The sequence below is a fragment of the Geotrypetes seraphini genome, chromosome 5, assembly GCF_902459505.1.
Source record: "Geotrypetes seraphini chromosome 5, aGeoSer1.1, whole genome shotgun sequence".
In the NCBI taxonomy this organism is placed as follows: Eukaryota; Metazoa; Chordata; class Amphibia; order Gymnophiona; family Dermophiidae; genus Geotrypetes; species Geotrypetes seraphini.
In genome coordinates this window covers 65,085,454-65,111,020 of record NC_047088.1, presented here as the reverse complement: position 1 = coordinate 65,111,020, position 25,567 = coordinate 65,085,454, and the positions used below count along the sequence as shown (strand labels likewise).

At 41.4% G+C, this 25,567-nt stretch overlaps 1 protein-coding gene across 2 annotated transcripts in view; it reads left to right on the top strand.

Annotated features, from left to right (window-relative positions):
• The window catches only part of LOC117361260 (gamma-aminobutyric acid receptor subunit gamma-4-like), a 305,830-nt gene that overhangs the window by 210,083 nt on the left and 70,180 nt on the right, over positions 1 to 25,567 (top strand). For both annotated transcript variants that reach the window (XM_033946355.1, XM_033946354.1), the window contains exons 4-5: positions 2,869 to 3,089; positions 9,546 to 9,628. In XM_033946355.1, coding sequence (XP_033802246.1) covers positions 2,869 to 3,089; positions 9,546 to 9,628 — 304 coding nt within the window. The remainder of the gene's footprint in view (positions 1 to 2,868; positions 3,090 to 9,545; positions 9,629 to 25,567) is intronic.

Sequence of the window (25,567 nt, the reverse complement as noted above, 5' to 3'; positions counted from 1 at the left end):
ACTCAAAGGCATACACATTAGTCTCTACCAGCTCCATGCATTCAGGCTGTTCACTCCCATCCAGAATTCTCTGCCCTGAGCATTCCTGCCTTCCTTACTGCTCCTTCTTTTTGCTCTGCCTCTCTAGCTGTTCTGTTCTCTGGAGTAAAAGCCTGCAGCCATGCCCCAAACCCTCAGATGCAAAGGCTTTCCTGCTGGATCTAGTTTCAGCCTGCACATGACTACTGGGAACCAAGCTAATGTGTGATGAGGAACAGGCAAAACTGCTCACCTGCTCCCTATAGAGGCCAAAGATGAAAAGTCCTCAAAATTGTTAGCTTGAGGTTTAAAGTAAGCTGTTTCTAGTGCATTTTCTAGTGCATTTGCTTCTGGTTTGTGCACTGTTCTAGGGACAGACCTAGCAGGCATAGGGTGAATACCACAGCCCTCCCCTTCCATGTAATTCTTTAACATTCCCAGTGCGAGCAGCAACCCTAGTCAAAATAAGAAATTCTTTGACAGAATGTTTTCATTCTAGGCCACTAAATTGAATACATGGCTTGGAAAATTAATGATAGAGGCTTCTTCCTATTCTGATTTTAGAAAATTACTTAAGACACGTCTGTTGGACAGATTTTCATTTTAATTGTGTTCCTATTTTATTTTTTTAGGCTTCCCAACTGATGTATCATATTTTTATAGTAATTATTTGACTGTTTAATTTTATGTTATTTTATTCACACTGTATGTATTAATTTTTTTTGTTGTGAACTGCTTTGAACCTTTTTTTGGTATAGCGATATACAAAAATAAATTATTATTATTATTATTAGTCTGCTGCTTGTGCCAGCTTTGGCTCTTTCTCTGATGTCACTTCCTAGGTGCGGGTCCAGGAAGTAACAACAGATGAAGATCTGATAATGGAGCGAGCAGCAGGTTGGGGTTGCTGCCCGCTTCGGGAATGTTAGGGAAGGTGCGAGAGCGGTAGTGGGAGGTGGGGAAGGAGCAGAGGGGGATGGGTGCGAGCGCCTCTACCAATTCAGCCCCACCCCCTTACTACATCACTGCATCTCTATTCTCCACCTCTAACCATGCCCACCTTTCAAGTAGGTGTTGTTAGGCATCAGAGGGCACCTTGACTTAGGTGTTGCTAGGTTCCATGGACCAGAGTGCTAAATGCTCCAATGCTGCTCCGGTGCTCATAGACTTCCTATGAGCATCGGAGCAGCATCGGAGTATTTAAGGGAAATTCTATAAATGATGCTACAAGATTTGCGCTGGAAAAATTTGATGCTAAGTGCTATTCTATAAAGGCCACTCTGGGATGAGCACCATTTATAGAATAGTGCTTAGATACAATTCCTTGCCAACTGATTGTTTTTGAGCACAGATAGGGTGCTATACTATAAAACCACATGTAGCTTGTAGGAATGCCCCTTTCCCTCCACTGGCTACACCCTCTTGAGTTGTGTACTAGGGAATTTAAGTACCTGTCCTTATTGAATAGCACACAGTCAGATATGCTTGCAAATCCCAATTATCACCAATTAACTGCATTAATTGTTAACATCAATTAATTGCTAGTTAATGTCTCATTAAACAGCTATGTTTTATGTAAACCGCTTAGGCTGTACTTTAAGCAGTATATCAAACTTGAAACCTGAAACATTTTGCCTCATTGCTTCAGGGAGTCATGAACCTCTGAGGAAAAGAACATTATTAATTAAAAAAAATGTCTGCATCATTATTAATACCTAACTTAAATATCTGGCACTTACAGCTGAAAAGGTTCAGTCACTTTGATCACTACCACTAAACATGGTGACTATAAAAACTAGACACCATCTTGTACTCTATCCAATCAGAATTTAACTTTCACTTTCTCGATCCAATGAATATTATCTAACTTCATTCAAAAATAGCTCTTTCAGAAAAATATTGCCATTCGACCTTTCCTTTCAGCCCTACAGATTCCATTCCAGCTAAAATTCAAATGATTCAGCCTGCAGCTGACTGGTTAAATGGCTTTGTCAGGGCTAGTTGCTTATTTTCAGTGGCACTTAATCAGCTAAATGCTGCTGAAATTCATGGTTGATGCCTAACTCAAAACTGGCTATGTTGAGGTATTCCAAGGATGGAATCAATACTAGATTGCTTAAGTGCTGCTAGTTAGCACATAAGCTGCATCATAAGTCCATCATATCTTTATGTGCTAACCCATGGCCACTTAATGCTGAATATCAATTTAGATGTAGTCTTCCTATAGTAATACCTTAAATATCATTCTCACAGACCTCGGCGGTGTTGCTGCATATAATATAGGTTTCATATACACAGACTGTTAACACCAAATTCATCATCGGTCTCACATTTTTCAAAAGTGCTTAGTAGTGCTTTATAGTATATTAACTATTTCACTTAATTAGCTTACTTAAATTACTTTAACTTAAATAAGTACTCATCTTGTTTTGCAAACATGACTAGGGGTTCATACTTCAACATAGGACTATGTTTCGCCAAAGGCTGTTTCAAGGAAATTCCCCCTTTAGTCTGCGGGTTCAGTGTTTCTTGCGTTTCAAAGTTAAGCTAGACCTAGCAACTTGAGTTACAAATCTAAAAAGAGATTGATTTTGTGCTAGTCCTGTAAGGTCCTCCAGTATCATCCCCATATCTGTTTTTCAACCATCTCTAAGCAAGATATTTCTAAAGGAAAATTGAGATTATAAAACTATACAGTATACAGTATAAGTTATACAGGAGAATAAAATATTACCTTGTTTTTGGTTTGTGAGTTTTTTAAATTAAAAATATTATTGCAGTGGACACTACTCAAAACTGTAATCCAAAGTCTAGATGAGATCATGTATGCAATTTTTCTTTTCTTGACAGGAATACACCATAGATATTTTCTTTGCCCAGACCTGGTATGACAGACGGCTTCGCTTTAACAGTACCCTTAAAGCACTGACTCTCAACAGTAATATGGTGAGCCGTATCTGGATCCCAGACACCTTTTTCAGAAACTCTAAAAGAGCTGACTCACACTGGATAACGACACCCAATCAGCTTCTCAGGATCTGGAATGATGGAAAGGTGCTCTACACACTCAGGTACTGTGGAAATCATTTATGAACACATAGCGTGGGTTTTAGCGCCGGCAGCGGCAGTAACTGTAACGTCCCTCTCATGATCTCACTGTAAATGGGACTAATAGATGTGGTTCATTTCAAAGCGGGTGAAAAATTTTGAGGCCTTTGGGATGGTAGTGACTCTCCACATGTTGGTCTTGATTCAGAAAGCCAGGTGGTTGAATGTTGTGCCAAGCTCCGATAAACAACATTCTAACTCACAAGCTATAAAATGTTTTTATTTCTGATGTAGTAAATTAAAGGCATGCAAATTATCACCGCATTAAAAAGTGTGTGCTCATGAAAAAATCCACCCAAAAACAGTGCACGGTATAGTGGTAAAATGCAGATACTTGCTGTATCAGAAGTAGACATCTCCCTTCCTATCAGCGTGTCAGCAGGGATTGGCCAACACTGACAGGAAAGGAGATAAATGCACACACACGCACACATGCACACACGGCTGAACTGTCTGCTTTTATACTCCCTTCCTCCCTCAGATACTCTCCTTCCACTGACCTTAACTCACAAACAACTACAGTGGTGGCCCAAGTTGGCCCTCTACTCCCTCTCAGCCCCACAAACATCACCAGCGGTCTCCTTGATTCCCAACACCCAATCACTGGTGGCTCCCAAACCCCAACCCTCCCCCACACCACCACCAAATGTCACTAGCACTTCTCTAAAGACACCCCTCCAACTCATCCCAACCCTACAAACTTGTATCTTATTGCTGAGTAGTGCACACAATTCAGTTATGTTCCCTATTTATAGCACAGGAATTAAATTGAAATTGTGTTTCTATCCTGTTTAGGTTAAAAACATGGCATTTCCCATATTATTTCCAATGAATTCACACTCCTGTTTCTTACTTGATACTGCATGATATTCAAAACCCTAAATGGAAACAGCCCAGCCTACCTAAACAATCGCCTCATCCAAGCAACCTCAACCAGACATAGAAAAACGCACTCCCCTTTCACACCTCCCCCGATCAAGGAAGTAAAACGGTCAAAACAATACGACGGCCTCCTAGCCACTCAAGCTGCAAGAATGGATAACCAAATCTCCAACCTACTGTTAACCACCCCAGACTACAAGATTTTCAGAAAACAAATAAAAACTATACTCTTCAAGAAAGCCCTGAAACAGTCCTAACCACACCCACTCTTAAAACCTCTTACTCTTAACAACACTTTTACCTATCAAATGCTATCTAAAACCCATAATCTCACCATATTCTTACCTCCTAAAGACCTCCAATTCCCTTTGGTAACTCTTTATCCAATGTTTATTACCTTAAAAAATTCAATGTCATCGCTTATTCAACTCCTTTTAATTTGTATGTAATTCCTGTTTTTTTAGTTGGAATGTAATCCGCCTTGAACCGCAAGGTAATGGCGGAATAGAAATCACTAATGTAATGTAATGTAATACCAGTCTCACTTCCCTTAGAGCGGTGATTCCCATGCTAGTTCTTAGGACACACCTGTCAGTCAGATTTTCAAGATAAATATGAATGCGATAAATTGACGTGCACTACCTCCATTGAATGCTCATGTACAGTATATTTTTTGGTGAAACCTGACAGGCTGGGTGTTTGCCAAGGACTGGGATGAGAACCCATTTCTCAGAGGGAAGCACTAATCACACCACATATTTCATGTTTTCCAAAAGATGTTCTTACATAGGGTTACCACATGGCTCCAGAAAAGGAGGACAGATTGAGACACCTGGGTTCTACTTCCATTGAAAGCACTGGAAGTAAAACTCGGATGTTTCAATCCGTCCTCCTTTTTCTGGAGCCCTATGATAACTCTTTTCTTACAAATGGGACAGAGAGTGGCAGGAAATCTAACGGCATCTTACTGAAAACAGCTGAATGTATGAGGTTCTGTCCAATTACAAAGACAGATCAGTTATGACACAGTGCCTTTGCTGTATTCTCCAAGATTTATTTGCAGCAGATTTCATACTGACCTTATACACATTCCATGTTGGCTGAAGGCAATTAATTTTAAAGTCTTTAAACCAGCATGACTCATATTTCGCCGACTAATTAAGGCAGGTGTTTAAATGAAATCTATACCCTAGAATCTGTGGTGCTTTGTTAGAAAAAAGATTTACAGTCAGAAAAGTTCTTCTTTGCAATATATCGATCAATGTGATTTTAAATTTTAAACTTGAATTCTATATCTATGAAATGAGATCTTATCTATGGTAGTGAAGGTGGGCATTATATTTATTACCATTTGCATACCACATTACTGATCTAGAGAGCATTTAAAATGGTTGTCTTCTATGCTGAGTCAACTTAAGCATATTAGAAGCATGCATTAGAAAAGAAAAATACAAAGACTCATTCTTCTCCGCATCCACAAGAATGCGCTCCCGAGAGAGGTGGTGGAGAGGAAAACGGTGATAGAGTTCAAAAAAGCGTGGGATGAACACAGAGGATCTAGAATCAGAAAATAATAGTAAATATTGAAAAACTAAGACCAGTACTGGGCACAGTCTGTGTCTGTATATAGCTATTTAGTTGAGGATGGGCCGGGGAGGGTTTCAATGGCTGGGATGGTGTAGATGGGCTGGAATGAACTTTAACGGAGACTTCAGTAGTTGGAACCTAAGCACAGTACCAAGCAGAGCTTTGGATTCTTGTCCAGAAATAGCTAAGAAAAAGAAAAAAAAAATTAAATCGAATCAGTTTGGGCAGACTGGATGGACTATTCGGGTCTATATCTGCCATCATCTACTATGTTATTATGTAATTATGTAATAGTAGTAGTGGTGTAAATGCTCATACCTAGACTGCAATGCACTTGTAAATTATTGTGTTCTATAATTTACCATGCAAATGTTCACCCCATTTGTGGTCCATTTTGATCAGGGGGTGGCCAGCCTCGAACCTTGAGGACATCGGCCCAGTCAGGTTTTCAGGATTTCCCCAATGAATATGCATGACGTGTGTTTGTATATTGCATATTCTTTTCAGATATTCTGAAAACCTGGCTGAGTCACAGCCCTTGAGGTCTAAGGAATGCCCATCTGTAATATATGGTACATCAAAGATGGACATGTAGCCATGCATATGTAGCTAGAATACTAGAATTTACATAGGTACTTACCTACTATTATACAGCTCATTGTAGAATCACTCTATAAGTTCCATAATATTCAAGTTGTATTTTATAAAATGTTCCTTTTTTATAATGAATCTGGTATAGTGGTTTAGCCCAACACCTGTCTTAAAAATATAACTTTCAAGGATTTTTTTTCTAGCTGACTCCCTACAAGGAAAGCCAGGGGAATAGTATAATGTCAGAGATTATAGGTTGGAAACATATCTTTGTCTCTCCTTATTTGTGCAAATATGTGTGGAATACTGTTAAAATTGTTAGTCAATAGGGTCTCAAGCACAGAATTGATCCCAGGACATAAAATAAAGGAAGGATATTGCAAGGTTAATAGTGTCCTGCCTTCTAACACCAAGGTTATGATTAAGGAGTGGAAGACTCAGGTCCTGTTAAGGACTATTATTACTATTTATCATTAGATCCTCGCTGTGAAAAATTGGTAGAGGAGTAAAAGCAAAGAGAATTGTCATGATCTTTGTTACGGCACCTCAAACCTGGAATTCGCTCCCAATTTATATTAGAGAAGAAAAATCACTTAGTAAGTTCAAAGGCCTCTTGAAAAGCTGGCTCTTTAAGGATGCCTTCTATTGATCTGCTTGAATTCTGTATAACTCAAACATCCTATAGTGGACTAAAATTCCTTTAAATGAAAATTAAATGGGTAACTATTTCCCATCCTATTGTTTTAACCCCTATGTTCATTTTATTTGTTTATAAATTGTAATTAAACCTATCTTCCTCTTGTGTCCTGTAGTGTCATAGTTTTAACAACTGTGTGGTTTTAGTTTTTGCTGGTTTTTTCTTTTCTTACCCTGATTTTTTTACTATTTGTAAATCACATTGGATTATGATATTGCATTCAAATCAAATTTTTAAATAAACTTGAACCTTGATGATAAAGAAGAGTAACATCACAAGGAAAGATATGGATCTCCCTTGCCATCAAGCCTTTGTTGGCAACTGGAGCTTTGTGAAAAAAACATTGCATCAAAGCCTATGTTGTACTAGAAAGAGCTACAAAAAAATGCCATACAGTCAGTTTTCTAAGTCAATAATGTATTACCCTATTCTGCAGGGAAAGGATCAAGTACCGTATTTTCACGCAGATAACGCGCACCCGTGTAAAACGCGCACACGGGTATAGCGCGCAGAAACCACGATTTTATGTACAAAAACTTTTGTATACCGCGCTCACGGGTATACCGCGCATGCAGCCCGACTGTCCTTTCGCCCGCCCCGACTCTCCTCTGGCCACCCCGACTCTCCTTTCGCCCTCCCCGACTCTCCGTGCGCTGTCCCGACTATCCGTTCACCCTCCCTGACTTTCCGTCTGTTTTTTTCTTTCCATCACTACATAGCCTACGGTAATGCCACACAAGCAGCGCTGTTACAAATATATTCTGAAGGTCAATGCTAAGGTTAACAAAGTTTCCTTCCTTGGACCACAAGGAGATACTGACAAACCACTGAAAGAGATCCAAGGAACAACACCCAAAGACCCACTCAGTATGTGAACCAGTTGAGTGGAGTGGACTAGGGTAACTGGGGGGTGGAAATGGACCCGGAGTTTTCTCAGCAGAATTTCCCAGACCACCTCTTCCTCTCAACACATTGACACGCTAGTGGGTTTATTTTATAGCTTTTTCACTCCCTTCGGTCTGCCTGTCCCCCTTGAAGTCCTGTCCCCCCTTGAAAGTCTGCCTGTCCCCCTTGAAGGTCTGTCCCCATCCTGAAAGCCTGATGCCCCCCCCGACGTCCGATACATCCCCCCCCCCGGCAGGACCACTCGCACCCCCACCCCGAAGGACCGCCGACTCCCCGACAATATCGGGCCAGAAGGGAGCCCAAACCCTCCTGGCCACGGCGACCCCCTACCCCCACCCCGCACTACATTACGGGCAGGAGGGATCCCAGGCCCTCCTGCCCTCGACGCAAACCCCCCTCCCTCCAACGACCGCCCCGCCCAAGAACCTCCGACCGCCCCCCCAGCCGACCCACGACCCCCCTGGCCGACCCCCACGACACCCCCACCCCCTTCCCCGTACCTTTGGTAGTTGGCCGGACAGACGGGAGCCAAACCCGCCTGTCCGGCAGGCAGCCAACGACGGAATGAGGCCGGATTGGCCCATCCGTCCCAAAGCTCCGCCTACTGGTGGGGCCTAAGGCGCGTGGGCCAATCAGAATAGGCCCTGGAGCCTTAGGTCCCACCTGGGGGCGCGGCCTGAGGCACATGGTCGGGTTGGGCCCATGTGCCTCAGGCCGCGCCCCCAGGAACAGGAAAATGTGAAACTCCACCAACATCAGATTTTCAGCCCAAATACCAATATTGGCAGACTGGAAAATATGTCTGACATTTCAATCATTATCCATGTGTGGAGAGGGCAGAACGAGAAACCCAAACCTATCCATATGCCATAAAAATACCCAATGATCAACGTTATATGGGTTTCTTTTCAACTGCCATTTCTCAAGTTATAGCAATGCTGTCTATTTGTACTCTGATTTTGATCTCACCTCATTGGCCTTAGTTGTTAAGAAGAAGGATGCAAAGGTCTGAAACACTACCACATGAATTATTTTGGTCCCTAGTCTAGATGGAAACTATCATTGTTATGCTATTCTATATGTTTGTTCCTAGGGACACTGTTTTGATCTTTGCAACATCATACATGTTTTCAGAGCCTTCCATTTTTGTTATTCCTCTAGATCAGGGCTGCCCAAGTCCGGTCCTCAAGATCTATTGGCAGGCCAGGTTTTCAGGATATCCACAATGAACATGCATAAGAGAGATTTGCATACCAAGAAGGCAGTGCAGACAAATCTCTCATGCATATTCATTGTAGATATTCTGAAAACCTGGCCTGCTAGTAGATCTCGAGGACTGGACTTGGACAGCCCTGCTCTAGATATTCTACAAATTAAAGATATACTCTCCATCCGAATTATTATTGGCATTTGCACTTTTTATTGATTCCCTGTTTCATACATGGAAGATTTCATGACTGCTCTAAAACGGTCCAATTTTACAACTTTTTGCAGTTGTTAGAAATACATTGCGGCATTTTGAGGCTGAAGCAATAGCAGTTCCATTTTAGAGCTATACTTTTCATGGAGGGCTGTGATTATGGGGAGGTACTGCATTTGTTTCTTAGTGCAATAGTTTAGGTGTCAAGCTCTAATTTACATATTCAAACAGGTGTCAGAGCACTAAATTTTAAACTATAATTTAACAGAGGTGAAACAGACTAGCCTGAAATCTTTGTGATAAGCTCTAATTATCATACATTTGTCTGTCCTCTAGACTGACAATAGAGGCTGAATGTCAACTGCAGTTGCAGAATTTTCCAATGGACACTCACTCCTGCCCCCTTGTGTTTTCCAGCTGTGAGTATATGTTTCTTAAATCTATGAGCAAAAGTGTGTTGTGAAGGTACACTCTGCACGCCAGAGAAAGAGTTCTACCATTTGCTATTTATCACAGAGGATAGGCTAAGGAATAGTGCTAGTAATTCAGGATGACCAATAATTTCCAAGTGCTCTCTCCATGTCAACATGAATAACACTTCCTTTCAGCTATGTGATTTAAAATGTGTATACAAAATGTGCCAACACAGCTAAAGAATCTGCCAGAGGTAGGAAGGGGACCAGAGCATATTTTTTTTTATAATACTAAAATCACAATTTATTAGCAGAGCAACACTACTTTTGTTTGCAGGAATTTGTCATAGCAATTGCAAAATTGACATAGTTGAGATACCAAAAGAATGCCTGCACAAAAGTTTATTGCAAATTAAGGAGACAATCTTGTAAAGCATTTTCCATTTGTAAATCCTATTTTAAACTGGGAAGAAAGGCTTCTATAAAATTGTATGACTGCATACATATGGGGAAAATATAATTTATATGATTTGAATACAGGGGTTCCCGGGGCGTACTTGGGTGAACCTGAAGCAAATTTCTGATATGCTTGTATACATGTGTATATGCTAAAGGGATACAGTAAGTGATAACAGGATTGGATTTAGGCTGGGGGAAAAGTTAGAAAATTACCACAGCCTTTTTCTGCACCATTAGTCTGAGTCCATGTCATAGAATTTGATGACAAACTGACCACAGTCTGTATGGCAAAGGTATCTTTCTGCTTAGACTTCTCCCTCTCCCCTCCCCCTCTCCCTCTACAATACCTCATTACAAAACAAAATTAAATTTTGCTTATTTATGTGGTAATGGAGATGTGAAAAAAAGGGCTCCTTTTACATAGGTGCACTAGCGTTTTTAGCGCACGCACCGAATTAACACGCACTATAGCCAAAAAATTACCACCTGCTTAAAAGGAGGCGGTAGCGGCTAACACGCGTAGCAATAAGCATGTGCTATTCTGTGCGTTAAGGCCCTAGTGCACCTAATAAAAGGAGTCCTAAATGTCCTCTGATTCACTATTCACTAGAGCAAGTTTGGTCCCTTTTTAAGGACACAGTCACCGAGGCACAAAATCTATATATACCGTGTATCAACAAGGGAACGAAAAGGAAAAAGAACAAAGAACCGTCGAGGCTCACTGTAGAGGTGAAGGAAGCGATCAGAGACAAGAAAACTTCATTTAAGGAATGGAAAAGGTCAAAAACAGACGAAAACTGGAACAAGCACAAACAACATCAACGCAGGTGCCATAAGGAGATAAAAGGGGCCAAAAGAGACTACAAGGAAAAAATAGCTAAGGAGGCAAAAAACTTCAAGCCGTTCTTTTGATATATTAAGAGGAAATGTCCCGCAAGAAAGCGGTGGGACAGTTGGATGACTATGGAATAAAGGGAGTGCTAAAAGAGGACAAAGCAATTGCTGACAAACTGAACACATTTTTTGCGTCTGTATTTACCGAAGAAGATGTATACAGCATACCGGAACCCATCAGGCTATATGCTGGAAACGAAGACGGAAAGCTGACAGGTTTGACGGTCAGTCTAGAGGAGGTGTGTAGGCAGATTGATAGGCTTAAGAGCAATAAATCCCTGGGACCGGATGGCATCCATTCGAGGGTCATCAAGGAACTGAAAGGGACCTCCAGGGATTCAAGACAAAGTTAGACAAGTTCCTGCTGAAGAAGAACGTGCGCTGGTAGGGCTAGTCTCGGTTAGGGTGCTGGTCTTTGACCAGAGGGCCACCGCGTGAGCGTACTGCTGGGCATGATGGACCACTAGTCTGACCCAGCAGTGGCAATTCTTATGTTTGCTAAAGTTTAGTACATACTAAAGAACATTATGAGGATTGTTATGGCATTTTTGTACACCGCCTAGAAGGCTCGAGTGGGCGGTATAATAAATTTTAAATAAACTTGATACTTGATTGTGTGTCAAGTATCATGCAGCCCATAGGTATAAAATAGGACACACAGCATTTAGAGAGTGTGGAGCAGTGTTTAAAGCTACAGCCTCAACACCCTGGGGTTGGGGTGCAAACCCATGTTGCTTCTTGTGACCCTGGGCAAGTCACTTAAACCCTCAATTGCCCCCTCTACATTAGATAGATTGTGAGCCCGCCGGGACAGACAGAGGAAAATGCTTGAGTACCTGAATAAATTAATGTAAACCATTCTGAGCTCTCCTGGGAGAACGGTATAGAAAATTGAATAAATAAAATATCCATTAGTGCAGACCAAGCTTTAGTTAAAGGGCCCCTATATATCCTTTTTCTATTTCTTTTACAAAATTGAATGTAAAATTTTAGGTATCTGTTCATTCACTACTAGCAAACATCTTTCTAAATGAACTCTTTTCTTTTAATTATCAATGTTTTTGCCACTGTCACGTGTACTCCAAGGGTAGATGGAAACTTCCCTGTATTCAATTTCATTTCTTTTGAATTTCCCATGTTTAGCTTTCTTTAACTCTATCCAGATTTTTATTACAATCAACAGCATATCAAAAAAATTGATCCTTTCGTTTTAAGTCACTCATTTCTATTCCAAGTTCATGACTGACTGCCTCAGCCCTATTTTTAGAAGTATCGATTAACAGCATGAAGCCTATTGAGTAGTTATTCAAAGTGGAAGTCCAGCTATTAATGAATTGTTTTGGGTTTCTTAAGAATCCTGAGGCTCCTAGGGATTCTGTGGATCCTACCGTATTTGAGAAATGTGGCAGCATGTAATTCAGCCCATACGAGTGTTTTGCTGAGCTTTACCACATCCTCTCATTGTTCAAGAAACTCATCTCTTTCTTCAGCCTCTTCAAAGAAGGATTCCTCTCTGATTAAATCCCTTTTAAAGCTGAGAACATTGCCAGAAAATACTTATAATGGCCACACCACATCAATCAGAAACAAGAAGAGGCAATATTCTACCAAGAATCAATGATAGGAGTGCCAGCACACACAGCACAAGACAAAAAGGCAATATGAAAACCACAGAATATTTTATTTGAGCAAGTGGTCAAAATAAATCCGATGTGGCCATGTTTGGGCAAACTGCCTGCATCAAGGAATAAATAATGGAAAATGCATCTATTTTTATCTATATACTGTACATGAGAACAATTAGATCTAAAAAAAACACCTTTAAAATACAATAACTATTTTAACTCCACAAAGTTTAAATAAGCATTACTTACTAAGGGCTCCTTTTACAAAGGTGCGCTAGGGCCTTAACACACGCAATAGCGCGCGTTAAATTCCCAAGCACGCTAGCCATTACTGCCTCCTTTTTGCGGTGATTTTGTGCGTGCGTTAAAAACCCTAGCGCACCTTCGTAAAAGGAGCCCTAAATGCTCTAATGCTCATAGGAATTGAATGAGTGTCAGTGCATTTACCTTGACGGCCTGCAATGAAACGCTTTACCACGGCTTGATAAAAGGGGCCCTGAGTTTTTCTGATACAGTTTTTCAAAAAATCTTAGCTTTATAAGGTAAATACTTACCAAGAATTAAAAATTGAAAACTGAAATTCCAAGGTTAACTTTACACTAATGACCGCGTGGTTTAAAGTATTTTTTTTTCTCATTTGTGTGCAAATAGAAAAATAAATCTGTATTGAAAAAAGTTATATGTGTAACAATGAGTGAAGGAATCATTGGGCTCCTTTTACTAAGCTGTGGTAGCGTTTTTAGCACGCACTGCAGATTAGCACGCACTAACCCAGAGGTTGTGAAAGGCCAGAGCACAGTACGGGGGTTCGAGGAAGGTTTGGATAAGTTCCTGAAGGATAAGGGGATTGAGAGGTACAGATAGAAGCAGAGGTAGGTTATATAAATGGTCAGGAACCACTTCACAGGTCATAGACCTGATGGGCCGCCGCGGGAGTGGACCGCTGGGCGCGATGGACCTCTGGTCTGACCCAGCGGAGGCAACTTCTTATGTTCTTATGTTCTTAACCCCCGTGCTATGTGGAAAAACTAACACCAGCTCTAAGGAGGCGTTAGCGTCTAATTTAATTTAATTTATTTTAATTCTTATATACCGCTAATAACCGTGAGGTTTCTAAGCGGTTTACAAAAATGATGCATTAAAGATACAATAAATAAAAACTAAATAAATAAGATAGGTACTTGGAAATTCCCTTACTGTCCCAAAGGCTCACAATCTAACTAAAGTACCTGAAGAAAGAGTATGGAAAATAAAAATAAAAAGACAGAGGTAGAGATAGAGATAGAAATGAAATATTCCAACAAGTAATGAATAAATAATTTAAAGATAGAATTAAAATAATAATTAAAGTAAACAAAATAGCAGCATTGTAGTGCACGTTAAGCGTGCGTTAAAACCGCTAGCGCAGTTTAGTAAAAGGAGCCCATTGTTTTTTGTTAAGTCTTTTAATGTTTCTTTCAAAGTGTTTGATCATTTTAATGTCAAATATTTTCCTTTCATAAGAGCATTAAAGTTCTGCTTAGTATCATGATTATAAGATTGTCTGGCCTGGAAAAATGACCCTTCACAGTAATCAGGGGTGTCCAATGTCGGTCCTCGAGGGCCGCAATCCAGTCGGGTTTTCAGGATTTCCCCAATGAATATGCATGAGATCTATTTGCATGCACTGCTTTCATTGTATGCTAATAGATCTCATGCATATTCATTGGGGAAATCCTGAAAACCCGACTGGATTGCGGCCCTCGAGGACCGACATTGGACACCCCTGCAGTAAGTGAAAATGTTATATGCCTACTAATTCAAAGTTATCACCAAAGTTACACTACTATAAAATTTGCTGAAACCCAACAGAAACTACATTTTCATAGGTTGATACTTATCATCTGGGAATTGCAGAGTCCAAACCGACTCTCTTCGAAACGCAGAATGTTGCGCAGTAGCTTAGCACACACGAGCAGACATCTTCACAGATTCTTTAATTATTTTAATTTTTATCTTTTTATCATAATATTATCATCACCATCTTATTATATTTTTTAATGTTTTTTTTAAATGTAATTTACTTATCTTCTCTGTTGCTATTGCTGAGTAGCTTTTTCAAAACCTTTTCCACCCCTTCCGATGCATTTCAAAAGCTTTCTTCAGGGACAGGGGTATTTTTCAACATAATGCAACTTACTGATGTACAATACAGCAGTGCTAAGAGAAAAATCCAAACTGCCAGCCGGTTTAAACAGAGCCGGCTGGTGGTTAAAATCCTGCGTGCGCTAAAAACGTTATTGCAGCTTAGTAAAAGGAGCCCTAAATATAAAATGTGGGCCAGTGACGAGTGGACACAAAAAGCTCGCCACTATGTGCTATTGTTGAGTGGTTGAGTCACCGAGGACCGGAAGAAAAAGAAACAATTTGAGAAAATCTGATTTATTACATTACATTACATTAGGGATTTCTATTCCGCCATTACCTTGCAGTTCAAGGCGGATTACAAAAGAATTATCCAAGATGTATTACAACAAGAGCTTACAAAAAAAAAAAAAAAATTGGTCATTTTCAAAAAGATGAGAAATGGGTAAGGTTATTTGTTTGGGGTAGTTGGCTTTAGTGAGAGGTGGAGTTTGAGACTTGCGGTATTATTTCTTTTTTCAGAGTTTTCTTGAAGAGTATGGTCTTTATTTCTTTTCTAAAAGTCTTGTAGTCGAGGGATGCCATCAGTAGATTGGCGATTTGGTTGTCTAGTTTGGCTGCTTGAGTGGCCAGGAGGCCATCATATAGTTTTTTCCATTTGACTTCCTTAATTGGGGGGTATGAGAATGGGGTGTGAGTTTTCCTATGTCTGGCTGCAGTGTTGTGGATGAGGCGGTTATTCAGGTAGTTTGGACTGTCTCCGTATAAAGTCTTAAATAGTAGGTAATAGAATTTAAATTGTATTCTTGCTGGGATCGGAAACCAGTGCGATTGGAGATATGCTTCTGTAATGTGATCATGTTTCTTTAATGAGTAGATGAGTCTTAGTGCTGTGTTTTGGATAGTTTGTAGTTGTTTTGTTATGGTTGTAGGGCATGGGAGGTAGAGGATATTACAGTAGTCAAGTAGGCCTGGTATTAAGGACTGAACTATGAGCTGGAATTGAGTTTTCTCAAAGAATTTCCGAACTTGTCTTAAATTTCTCATGACTAAGAATGACTTTTGTATTGTTTTATTGATTTGCGTTTGCATGGTGCAGCATCTGTCGATAGTTATTCCTAGCAGTTTTAGGGTGGTTTGTATGGGGTAGTTGATTGCGTTGATTTCAATGTTGGTTATGGTTGGTATTTTGTTGTTTTCTAGGAGGATAAATTTCGTTTTATCTGGGTTCAATTTCAGTTTGTGATCTTTCATCCAGGTTGCTATTGATTTTAGTGTTTGGTATATTGTGTTCATCATGGAGAGTTCAGGTTGATCGAAAGGTATGAGAATGGTAATGTCATCGGCATAGCTGTAGGAGGTTATGCCTTGTTTGTCCAGGTGAGAGCTGAGGGAGGCTGTATAGATTGAAGAGAGTCGGGGATGGAGGGGATCCTTGGGGAACTCCGCAGGGGTTTGACCAAGGTTCAGATTTTTGTTTGTCTGATTTTACTCTATAGGTTCTTGATTTAAGGAATCCTTCAAACCATGTGTATACTTTATCTGTGATACCTATTGTATCCAGGATTTGTAGTAGAATGTTATGGTCCACCAAGTCGAATGCAGCGGTAAGGTCTAGTTGTATGAGCATCATTTTTTTTCTTGTGCTGAGATGTCTGGCTGTGTCCAAGAGAGATCCTGGTAGTGTTTCCATGCTGAAGTTGTTTCTGAAGCAAGATTGTGTGGTATGGAGTATGTTATGTTTTTCTAGGTAATTGGAGAGGAATTTGGCAACTAGTCCTTCTATTATTTATAACAACTTGGGGAATATACATATGGTATAATTTGATTAGCTCCAAGTATACTTAGGGGCTCATAATCGAAACAGAAATACGTCTAAAATCCTGCCCAAATCGGCACTTGGACGACCTTAAATTGAAACAAATTTTAGATGTATCTAAAAACAGCTTAGGTCTTTTCGGTGCTTTTATACACCCAAAGCTGAAAGGGGTGTTTTAGGAGGAGTGGTGAGGGTGGGATTTGGGCGGGATGTGGGCTGACCTAGACTTAGTCGTACTGCAAGTATATCCAGAAGTTTAACAAGAGTGCCTAGACAGAACTTATACGTAGTGACTTAGGCGATCTAAAAACAGGTCTAAATGGCCAGAAGGTATCCAAAGTGACCAGATAACCACTGTAGACACAAAGTTCAGACCTCCACACACTCCCCCAGTGATCACTGACACCCCCCACACACACTGCCATAAAAATCAGAATAAAAATGTACATACCTGCCTCCAGAACATCAGCACCTGGCAAAGGAAAGCTCTACTAAGCTGCAAAGAGGTGGCTTAAGTAGTCTAGGGGTGGGATAGTGAACCATAGAGAGGAGGACCCAGGCCAATAATCCACTCTAAGCACTGCATTCATGGTGAAACATTTGCACCCACCAAAACTCCCCAAACCCTATTGTACTGCCATATAGGTGGCACCTGCAGTCATAAGGGTTATTGAGGTGGTAGACAGGTGGGTATAGTAGGTTTTGGGGGGCTCACAATGACTTAAGGGAGTTATGTTGAGATATTTATGTGGCACCCTCTTTGTGAAGTTTGCAGCAGTGCCCTGTAAGGTACCCCACTATTCTGTTGCCATGTCTGGGTGTCCAGTCCATCACTTTGCTGACTCCTCCCACGTCCAAAAGGTCTTGTTCTAGGTGCTTTTTACTTTGACAAATTTTTGGATGAGAATGGGGTATAAAGATAGATGACTTAGCAGTCTGGACAATCAAACGGCTGGACATACAAGTAGACAATTCTTGAAAAAAAGAATATTTTGGACATATTTTTTGAGAATGGACTTTGGACATGTCCAACTTTGGGTGACTAGCGATTTAGACCCAAAATGGACTTAAACATATTTTTTGATTATGCCCCTCTTAGTATATATAAGGGTCCTTTTATTAAGTCACGCTAGCCAATTTAGTGCGCGCTAAAGATTAGTGCCCACTAAATGCTAAGGTACCCATTATATTCTAATCTTTAGTGCATACTAAATCGGTTAGCGCACTTTAATGAAAGGACCCCATAGTTACTATGACTGTATCACTGGTATAGAAACTTCCAGGCAGTCATCTGTTTGAGGGTGATCTCTGTGCTTACAGAAACAAGAAGAAAATGAGCTAGGATAGAAGGGGGAGGAGTCTGAGGCTCTGATTGGCCTGATTTGCCTTAGACTCCTCCCCCTTGCATTCCAGGATATATAGGGAGGAGCCTAATGCCCTGATTGGCTCAGACAGCTAAGGCCCCTCCTCTTGGGAGGCATATGAACCAATCAGGGCCTTAGCCTCCTCCCCATTCATCACATGATATACCAGGAAGGGGAAGGCCCACCATTGTGGGCCTTGAAATAGGAGGGACTGAGCATCCCTCCTACTCCTAACTTCCTTGAAAGGTTCAGGGGGTTTTGGGGAACCTCTGGTGGCAGGAGGGAGTGGGCATCCCTCCTGCCTTTTTTGTAGGGAAAGGGGAGGATAGGGGATGTTTGGGGGAGGCACCTGATATGGAGGGCATCCCTTCTGCCATTTCACTGCTTCAGTGGAAGAGTTCAGCATGGCAGGAGGGAGTGGGCATTCCTTCTGCCATTTTTTCTCGGGTGGGGGGTGGCATGGCAGGAGGGAATCGGAATCTTTCCTGCTGATTTTTGCTAGTGCATGGGGGGATTTCCTGTGCTGTGTTTGTTGGGGGTCATCAGGGAGGGCCTTCATTGGCTGGGAGGGGGGGACTTTTTTTAATGGGGCAAATATTGTGCGTGTGTAACATGCACAGCATCTGTGCCTATTAATAATCCCCCAAAAAAGGTTTCCTGCTCCAAACAGCTGAGTGACAGGAGGCTGCTTTCAGGGCTTCCCCTGCCTCTTAGTTGTTTGAGGTTCTCCTGCTGGCTCTGTGCATGTGTGAGCATGTGTGAGCATGTGTGCGCATGTGTCTCACAGTGATCAATTGGACAGGAGAGACGGGGATTATGACGAACCTTTGTGTAAATCATTTGTATGCAAACTTTTTAGTGTATCGATAGCTCTTTTTGAATCGACCAAAAATCGGATGGGAGTAGACCCACACGGTCTTACTGATCCTCCTTAGTGCATCTAGCCCATAGTTACTTTCATATGAGTTGGCATACAGGTTGACCACAGATTCCTACTGAATTTTCAAGCTAGTTCAGGAGTCTAAAGTACATTGCAACTGAAATGAATGGTGTCCAAGCTCTGAGTGATGGAACCTTGAAAATGAGCCGATCCAATCCCCACGTGACTAATCAACTTGCCTAAAACATAACAAAACATTTAAAATAAAAAAGAAAGACTCATCTTGAATTGAAAGTTGTCATCCATTGAATGCAGAAATATAATATTAACTGAGCAAAAATTTCAATTGTCTTGGCCTTTTATGATGATTAATGTTCTATCACTTTTGTGTTAATGATGAATAAAATAGACAAAGAAAATCCATAGTTCCGTAGCAGCAGCATTCAAATGACAGCGCAGTGCAGATCACTATACCAATTTCTGATCAGTGTGGAAAGCTTTCCTGTTCCTCCCTGGGTATTCTCAGATCTGTCCTGAAGTGTATTATAAGCTTCTCATTAAAATCTGCCTTTTAAAAAATATGAAAGCGATCTTTCAAATCCCGTATTCTAAATTATGAACAATCCATAATGTAATGCACAAAACTCTATTGCTCTCATGGGATTAAAATTACTTTTCATAAACCTTTAAGCCCTGTTTGCTAGTCATAATTAGGCCTTTCCTTTAGCTGCACATCATCACTTCTCAATCAATTACTTCATTCATTGCTTAATGCAAGTATGAGAAACCACAAGGGACTTTGGAAAGAAGAGCACCTGGCTATAATATGGCACAGAGCCCAGTGTTGAAAGCGCTTTGCTCATTGGAAGTTAAATATATATATAAAAATTCCTTAGCTGTTAATTGGAGTTTGACCTTTCCCTCTGATCTGACTGACTCATGGCTTGTCTGTCTCTCATTAGCAGAGTTTGACAGCATCACCTCATGTCTTTGAAGCCCTGACAGTATTTATGCATGCTGTGGTAATGAAAATCCTTAATTACACTTGAAGCAGATGTAGTTTAATGAGACTTATAGAACCTTCAAAATGCTAGCACACTTTGTCATAAGCTTATTATCATCACAATAAAAGTGATTCCAACTCTAGTAATAATAATGGAATCCCATCACAATTTGCATCAGATCAGGTTACCAATAAGTTTTCTCCAGAAGTTTTTGACAAATCCATATGTTAGCTTAGAGCAGGGGTTAGCAACCTTTTTAAAGCAAAGAACCATTTTATCCTAAATGTTTGACCCAAGATTTACAAAGATCTGCAATGGGTAGAGAAGGGGGTTTGAGATATTCCAGGTCTCTCTCTCTCTTCCCTCTCCAATGTCTAGCTTCTCTTCCCTCTTTTTCCTTTCCAAACTCTCACAGGTCTCTGCACCTCTCATCCCTCCCTCCCCCGCCCTCTCTCAAACCCATGGCCAAAGCTTTCTCCCCTCTCCCGGCCCCAACCCTTTGATCTCCCTCCCAACCCACAAGTCTCCCTCCTAGGACATACCTAGGTACCAAGTCCAGTGGAGGGATCTTCAGGGCAGGAACATGGACCTCTCATGGCAACTCAAACCTACAATTTACCCTCCTCCCTCCACTCCGCCCTGTATAAGTAAGGCCCCCCAGACCTACTGAGGTCTTCGTGGCAAGAGTGCATCCCTTTCACTCCTGCCTCCTCACAACTGCCTTCTAAAATGGCTGCCGTAACCTTTTGCGGGTGCTCACAGCATTAGGAAAAGAGTGTGGCCTTTTTTTGAAATAGTGCCCGATTTCCACATAATCGGCTTGATTCTATGTATAGCTTCCCAAAAAAAACAGCACCAACTAGAGCGGCGTTTAGCATGATTCTAACAAGTATGCATACCTTTTTATAGAATTGTGCCAGGCACCTGTGTGTATCACACTAACTTAAGCACACCTTTTAAGCCAATTAAAACCAGGTCTAAATGCCTGCACCTAAGTTGTGCGTGGACTGGGCATATTCTATAACAATGTGCATAACTTTTGGGAACAACCATAATCTGCCCACGATCCACCCCTAGCCTTGCCCCCTTTTCAAATTCATGCATCCAAGTTGTGCACGTAACTTTTAAGTAGTGCCAATTAACGTAAATTGTGAGGCGTTAATTGCAAATTCAGTTGTGCATACTTACATTGCCTATCCACACCAATGTGCGCAAACAACCTTGTGCGCTATGTACAAAATTGGGGGGAATTTGCACTATTTCCAAAGTGTTGGCATCTACGAAAATGATAAAATGGTCAAGTAAAATTGAATCGGAACAAAAAGCACCAACGGCCTTTTAAATATGGAACAATCATAGAAAGGTTTATTGATAGGATTTTTTTCTCTGATTGTCCCCTATTTGTTGGCTCTTAGGCCCTGATTCTATATAGGATGCTTAAATTAGGAGCTGTTAGACACTAATTGCAGCCACTTAGCGATGCCTAAATTCGGGATACACTCAGAACATTTTTTTAATCGGCGTAATCAGCATCGTAATTGATTGCACTGGTTTTCAACCAATCAAAAAAAAAAGCCCAAAACATTAATTAAACAATTTAAGAATTCAGTACCAAACTCTTAGGACGCCTAGCGATGCCTAAGTGGAGGCCCCCCTCTCATGCTTAAGGCATGGTTAGGGGCTGAGAATAGGCATAGTTGAATTAGACATCGTTAGGGATCCGATGTAGGTGCCAGTAAATTAGGTCAGTGATAATTTGGCCTAATGAAGTGGTGCCTACATTTAGGATGCCTAGCAGCACCTAAGTCCACTTAGGCACTGCTAGGCTTGAGTCTATTAATGGCGCCTAGCAGTTCATTGACAACTGCACTGAGTGCCACAGTTTTAGATTCGGGACCTTAATGGGAAATTCTATAAATAGTGCCTTAACTTAGGCATAAGCGTCGGAACGGGGGAGGCCACAGGGGCCATGGCTTCACCCAAATTGATGGTGGGTGCCCGCCCTCCCACCCACTTTCTGGCATCGCACCTTAAATCATCAGGCAGCTGCCGTGCAGCATCAACAAGCAGGCCTGGCCCTGGAGCCCTTTCATTCTACTTCTGGGATGAGGTGATTGGAGGGAAGTCAGGAGCTGCTGAGTGGCTGTGTTGCAGGATTCCACTGAGGCTAGGGCAGAGCACTTGGGGCCCCCCAAAAAAACTAAACAGCATTCCGCTGCTTATGCTTAGGTGTCGGTAGGCGCCTTACCAGCAGGGCAGGATTAATTCGTCGAGGGCCCCTAGGCACACAAAATAACTGGGCCACCTGCCACGCCCCACCCCACCATGTGCCCAGACAGAATCAGGAAGCTGCGTCAGAGGGAAGCTTTGGGCAAGCAGCACTGCTTGCAAAATTACAGTTCCCATTGCCTTTCTTACCTGTTGCTTGCTTGTCTTACTTTCTGTCGATGGGAGGGGGGGGTGCGTTGCTGAATGGGGGGGCCCCGTTGCCGATCGGGGTGGGGGCCCGCATTGCTGATTGATCTTGGAGGGGCCCTTCGCTGTTTGAAAAAAACAATGTTTATGACCTCCTTCATCGGATCCCCGCTGACCATTTCGGGCCCTAGGCACGTGCCTACTGGGCCTATTGGTTAATCCAGTTCCCAAGTTAATGTGGACTACCATTTGAAATGCCAATTAATTTCACATTCAAGGCACCTACCGGCACCAGAATCACACCTCCAGAGATGCCTACTAGCACCTAACACTACTATAAGCATGGCTAATGGCAGAAGTGGTGCTAGATGCAGTTAAACACCTACTTAGGTATCATTCACGTCAAAGACAGGTGCCAGAGATGTAGGCCGTGAAAACAATGGCCTATCTTTCCCAAAGGCATGATCCTCTAAACAGCACTGTTGCATGATTGACACGGTGGCAGCTTTTAAGATGGCTGTCAACATTGGCCCCATTTAGAGAATCCTGCTGTTAGTGGTGCTTTTTTGTTCTGATTGCCACTTCACAAGCAAAAATTAATAAAATGAAAATTCCCATAAACGACATGGTAAACAATACAGAATGAACATTTTTTAACTGTCCAAATTTAAATATTGATCCTCTAGGATTGTATCCTTTAATAACCCATTTGCAATGAATATTTGTTGAATACTTACTCATCTATGTAAATAAAAGTAAGGCACGTTTTTCATTCTTCAGTTCTATTTCACCTATAGGGAAATGAATCAGATTCTCCAGTTATTTCTATTCAATCTGTCAGTGTGTAAATCCATAATGCATGTTTAATCTGCTGGACGATGAAACCATAATTCCTCAAGAGGGTTCTTAGATTGCTAGAGATTGTTTCCATTGGGAGATGAATCATTCAGTTTCTGATGCTTATTTAATCTGTTGAAGGAAAAATGTGTCATAGCAGGAAACATCACTCATCTTTCAAGTGCAAATAGTTAATCATATTCTGGACAGGTGTACTGCCTTTAGATTTAGAGCTACATTTACTAACCTGGGCTAAAGCATTAACATGTTCATATCATTTAGAGGTTTTCAGACTTTAAGGGCTCCTTTTGCAAAGGCGCGTTAGTGGTTTAACGCGCATAATAGCATGCGCTAAACTGCCGGCCGCGCGAGCAGGCGGTAGTTTTTCGGCTAGCGCGGGGGTTAGCGCGTGATGAAAAGCCACGCGCATTAAAACCGCTAACGTGGCTTAGTAAAAGAAGCCCTAAATAGTTGTGGCATTTCATTTTGTTTTGTTTCTATTTTAATTTCTTTTTTAAAATCTATTGATAAGGGTCATCTGCTATTTAATAATAGAGTACGCTAAGGGCTTTTTTTACTAAACCAGTGTCTCGCAAACTTTTCCGGCCGGCGGCACACTAAAACCAGTGCCCCGGCTGGAAGGCACCAGGAAGTCGCTTTGTATTATATTCTCCCAATATAACTACTTTAGGATGGGAGTTATATGTGTTGAGCTAGGAACACCAGTGATGCACATGTGTGACATGTGTGACATCATAGCATCAACATCTGCGCATGCGCGGAGGCCCGTCTGGCTGTGACCCCACTGTTAAAGGGATCTGGGAGGTGCGGTGAGAAGAGGAGATACGCCGGCCAGGAGGAGAGTCAACTGCGCTGGCTGACTTCCTACAGGACGTGCCTCTCACCGTGAGAGGCACGTCCTGTAGGCAGGTAGCCAGTGTGGAATACTCTCTCCTCATCAGTGTGTCGCGGCACACCAGAAATCTCAGGAGGCACACTGGTGTGCCACGGCAAACAGTTTGCGATATACTGTACTAGACCATAGTAAAATTTACAGTTACTGCAGCTTAACAAGGGACTTTACTGCACGGTAGCTGCAAATTTAATGTGGCACCTATTTGGAAGTGTTCCCTGCATTTTCCATTACAGGTCATGCTTACCATTTGCAGCAATGCATGGTACCTACTCCTGGTTAATGTAGTGGCACGTAGAGCAGATTCTATAAATGGCACCTAAGTTAAGCATCGCTAGATGCCTTGATTTGGACACATAGTGGTACCTAATTAAAATCAGTGCAAAACCCAAATTGTGTTAATTATCTTAAATGGTTTGGTAATTTATTTATTTATTTTTAAATTTTATACACCACCTAGAACCAAGGTGGTTTCCATACAAACATGTTGTTGTTGTTAGGTGCCATCGACTTGTGCTCAAGTCCTAGCAACCTGATGAATTACAAATCTAAAAAGAAATCGGTTTTGTGATAGTCCAGAAAGGTCCGCCAGCGTCATCCCCATGGTTGTTTTCAACATGACCAGCCATCAGATTGCAGGTCATCCTCTTCACCTGGTTCCTTCAATCTTCCCAAACAAGTGATCTCTCTCTTTAATGGTGTGACCAAAATAAGACAATCATAACTTCGTTTGGGCTTCAAATGACATAACTGGTTTGATCTCTTCCAGAATCGATTTGATAGTTCTTCTGGGGGTCCATGGTACACCTAAAATCCTTTTCCAGCACCAAAGCTCAAATGAGTCAATCTTCTTTCTGTCTTGTTTCCATTGTGTCCAGCTTTCGCATCTGTAACTGACCACTGAGAAAATGAGTGTTTGGAGAAGTATGATCTTTATTTGGAGTGTTACCTCCTTGCCATTGAATACATTGTTGAGACTTTTCATTGAGGAGCAACCAAGTGCTATGCAAACATACATAACATTAAAGAGACCTTCCAAACTTCTACCATACATAAAACACTTCTTTCCTTAAAATAAGTCTATCTACCATCCAAACAATTCCCATAAATGCTGTTATGAATAACTGAGTTTTCAATAATTTATTGAAATGACTCTGCTTCGACTCTGACTCAGAAGGGCATTCCAAAGAAATACCTCCAATAGAAAACCTTGAGGCCCTTGTCTCAGCATAGTGTGTTTTTATGTGATCGCTCACTGATAACAACACTCCATTTCTTGACCTCAAACTTCTTGCTGGACAATACTCTTCCAACACCTGTTGAAAGTATATCAGACTGGGATGGAAATTGCTTGGTAGATAATTGGCCTCACTTTGTATTATATTCTCTGCAATACCGGTAGCCAATATAACTGCTTTAGGATGGGAGTTATATGTGTTGACCTAGGAACACCAGTGCTCAACTTTGCAGCAGCATTAATCAATAACCATAAAGCTCTATATCTCATCTTATTCATATCCAGGTATAATGCATTACAATAATCTGCTCTATTCAGTATCATCCTCTGAACCACAGTACGAAAATCATAGGGCACCAACATTGGCTTCAGTT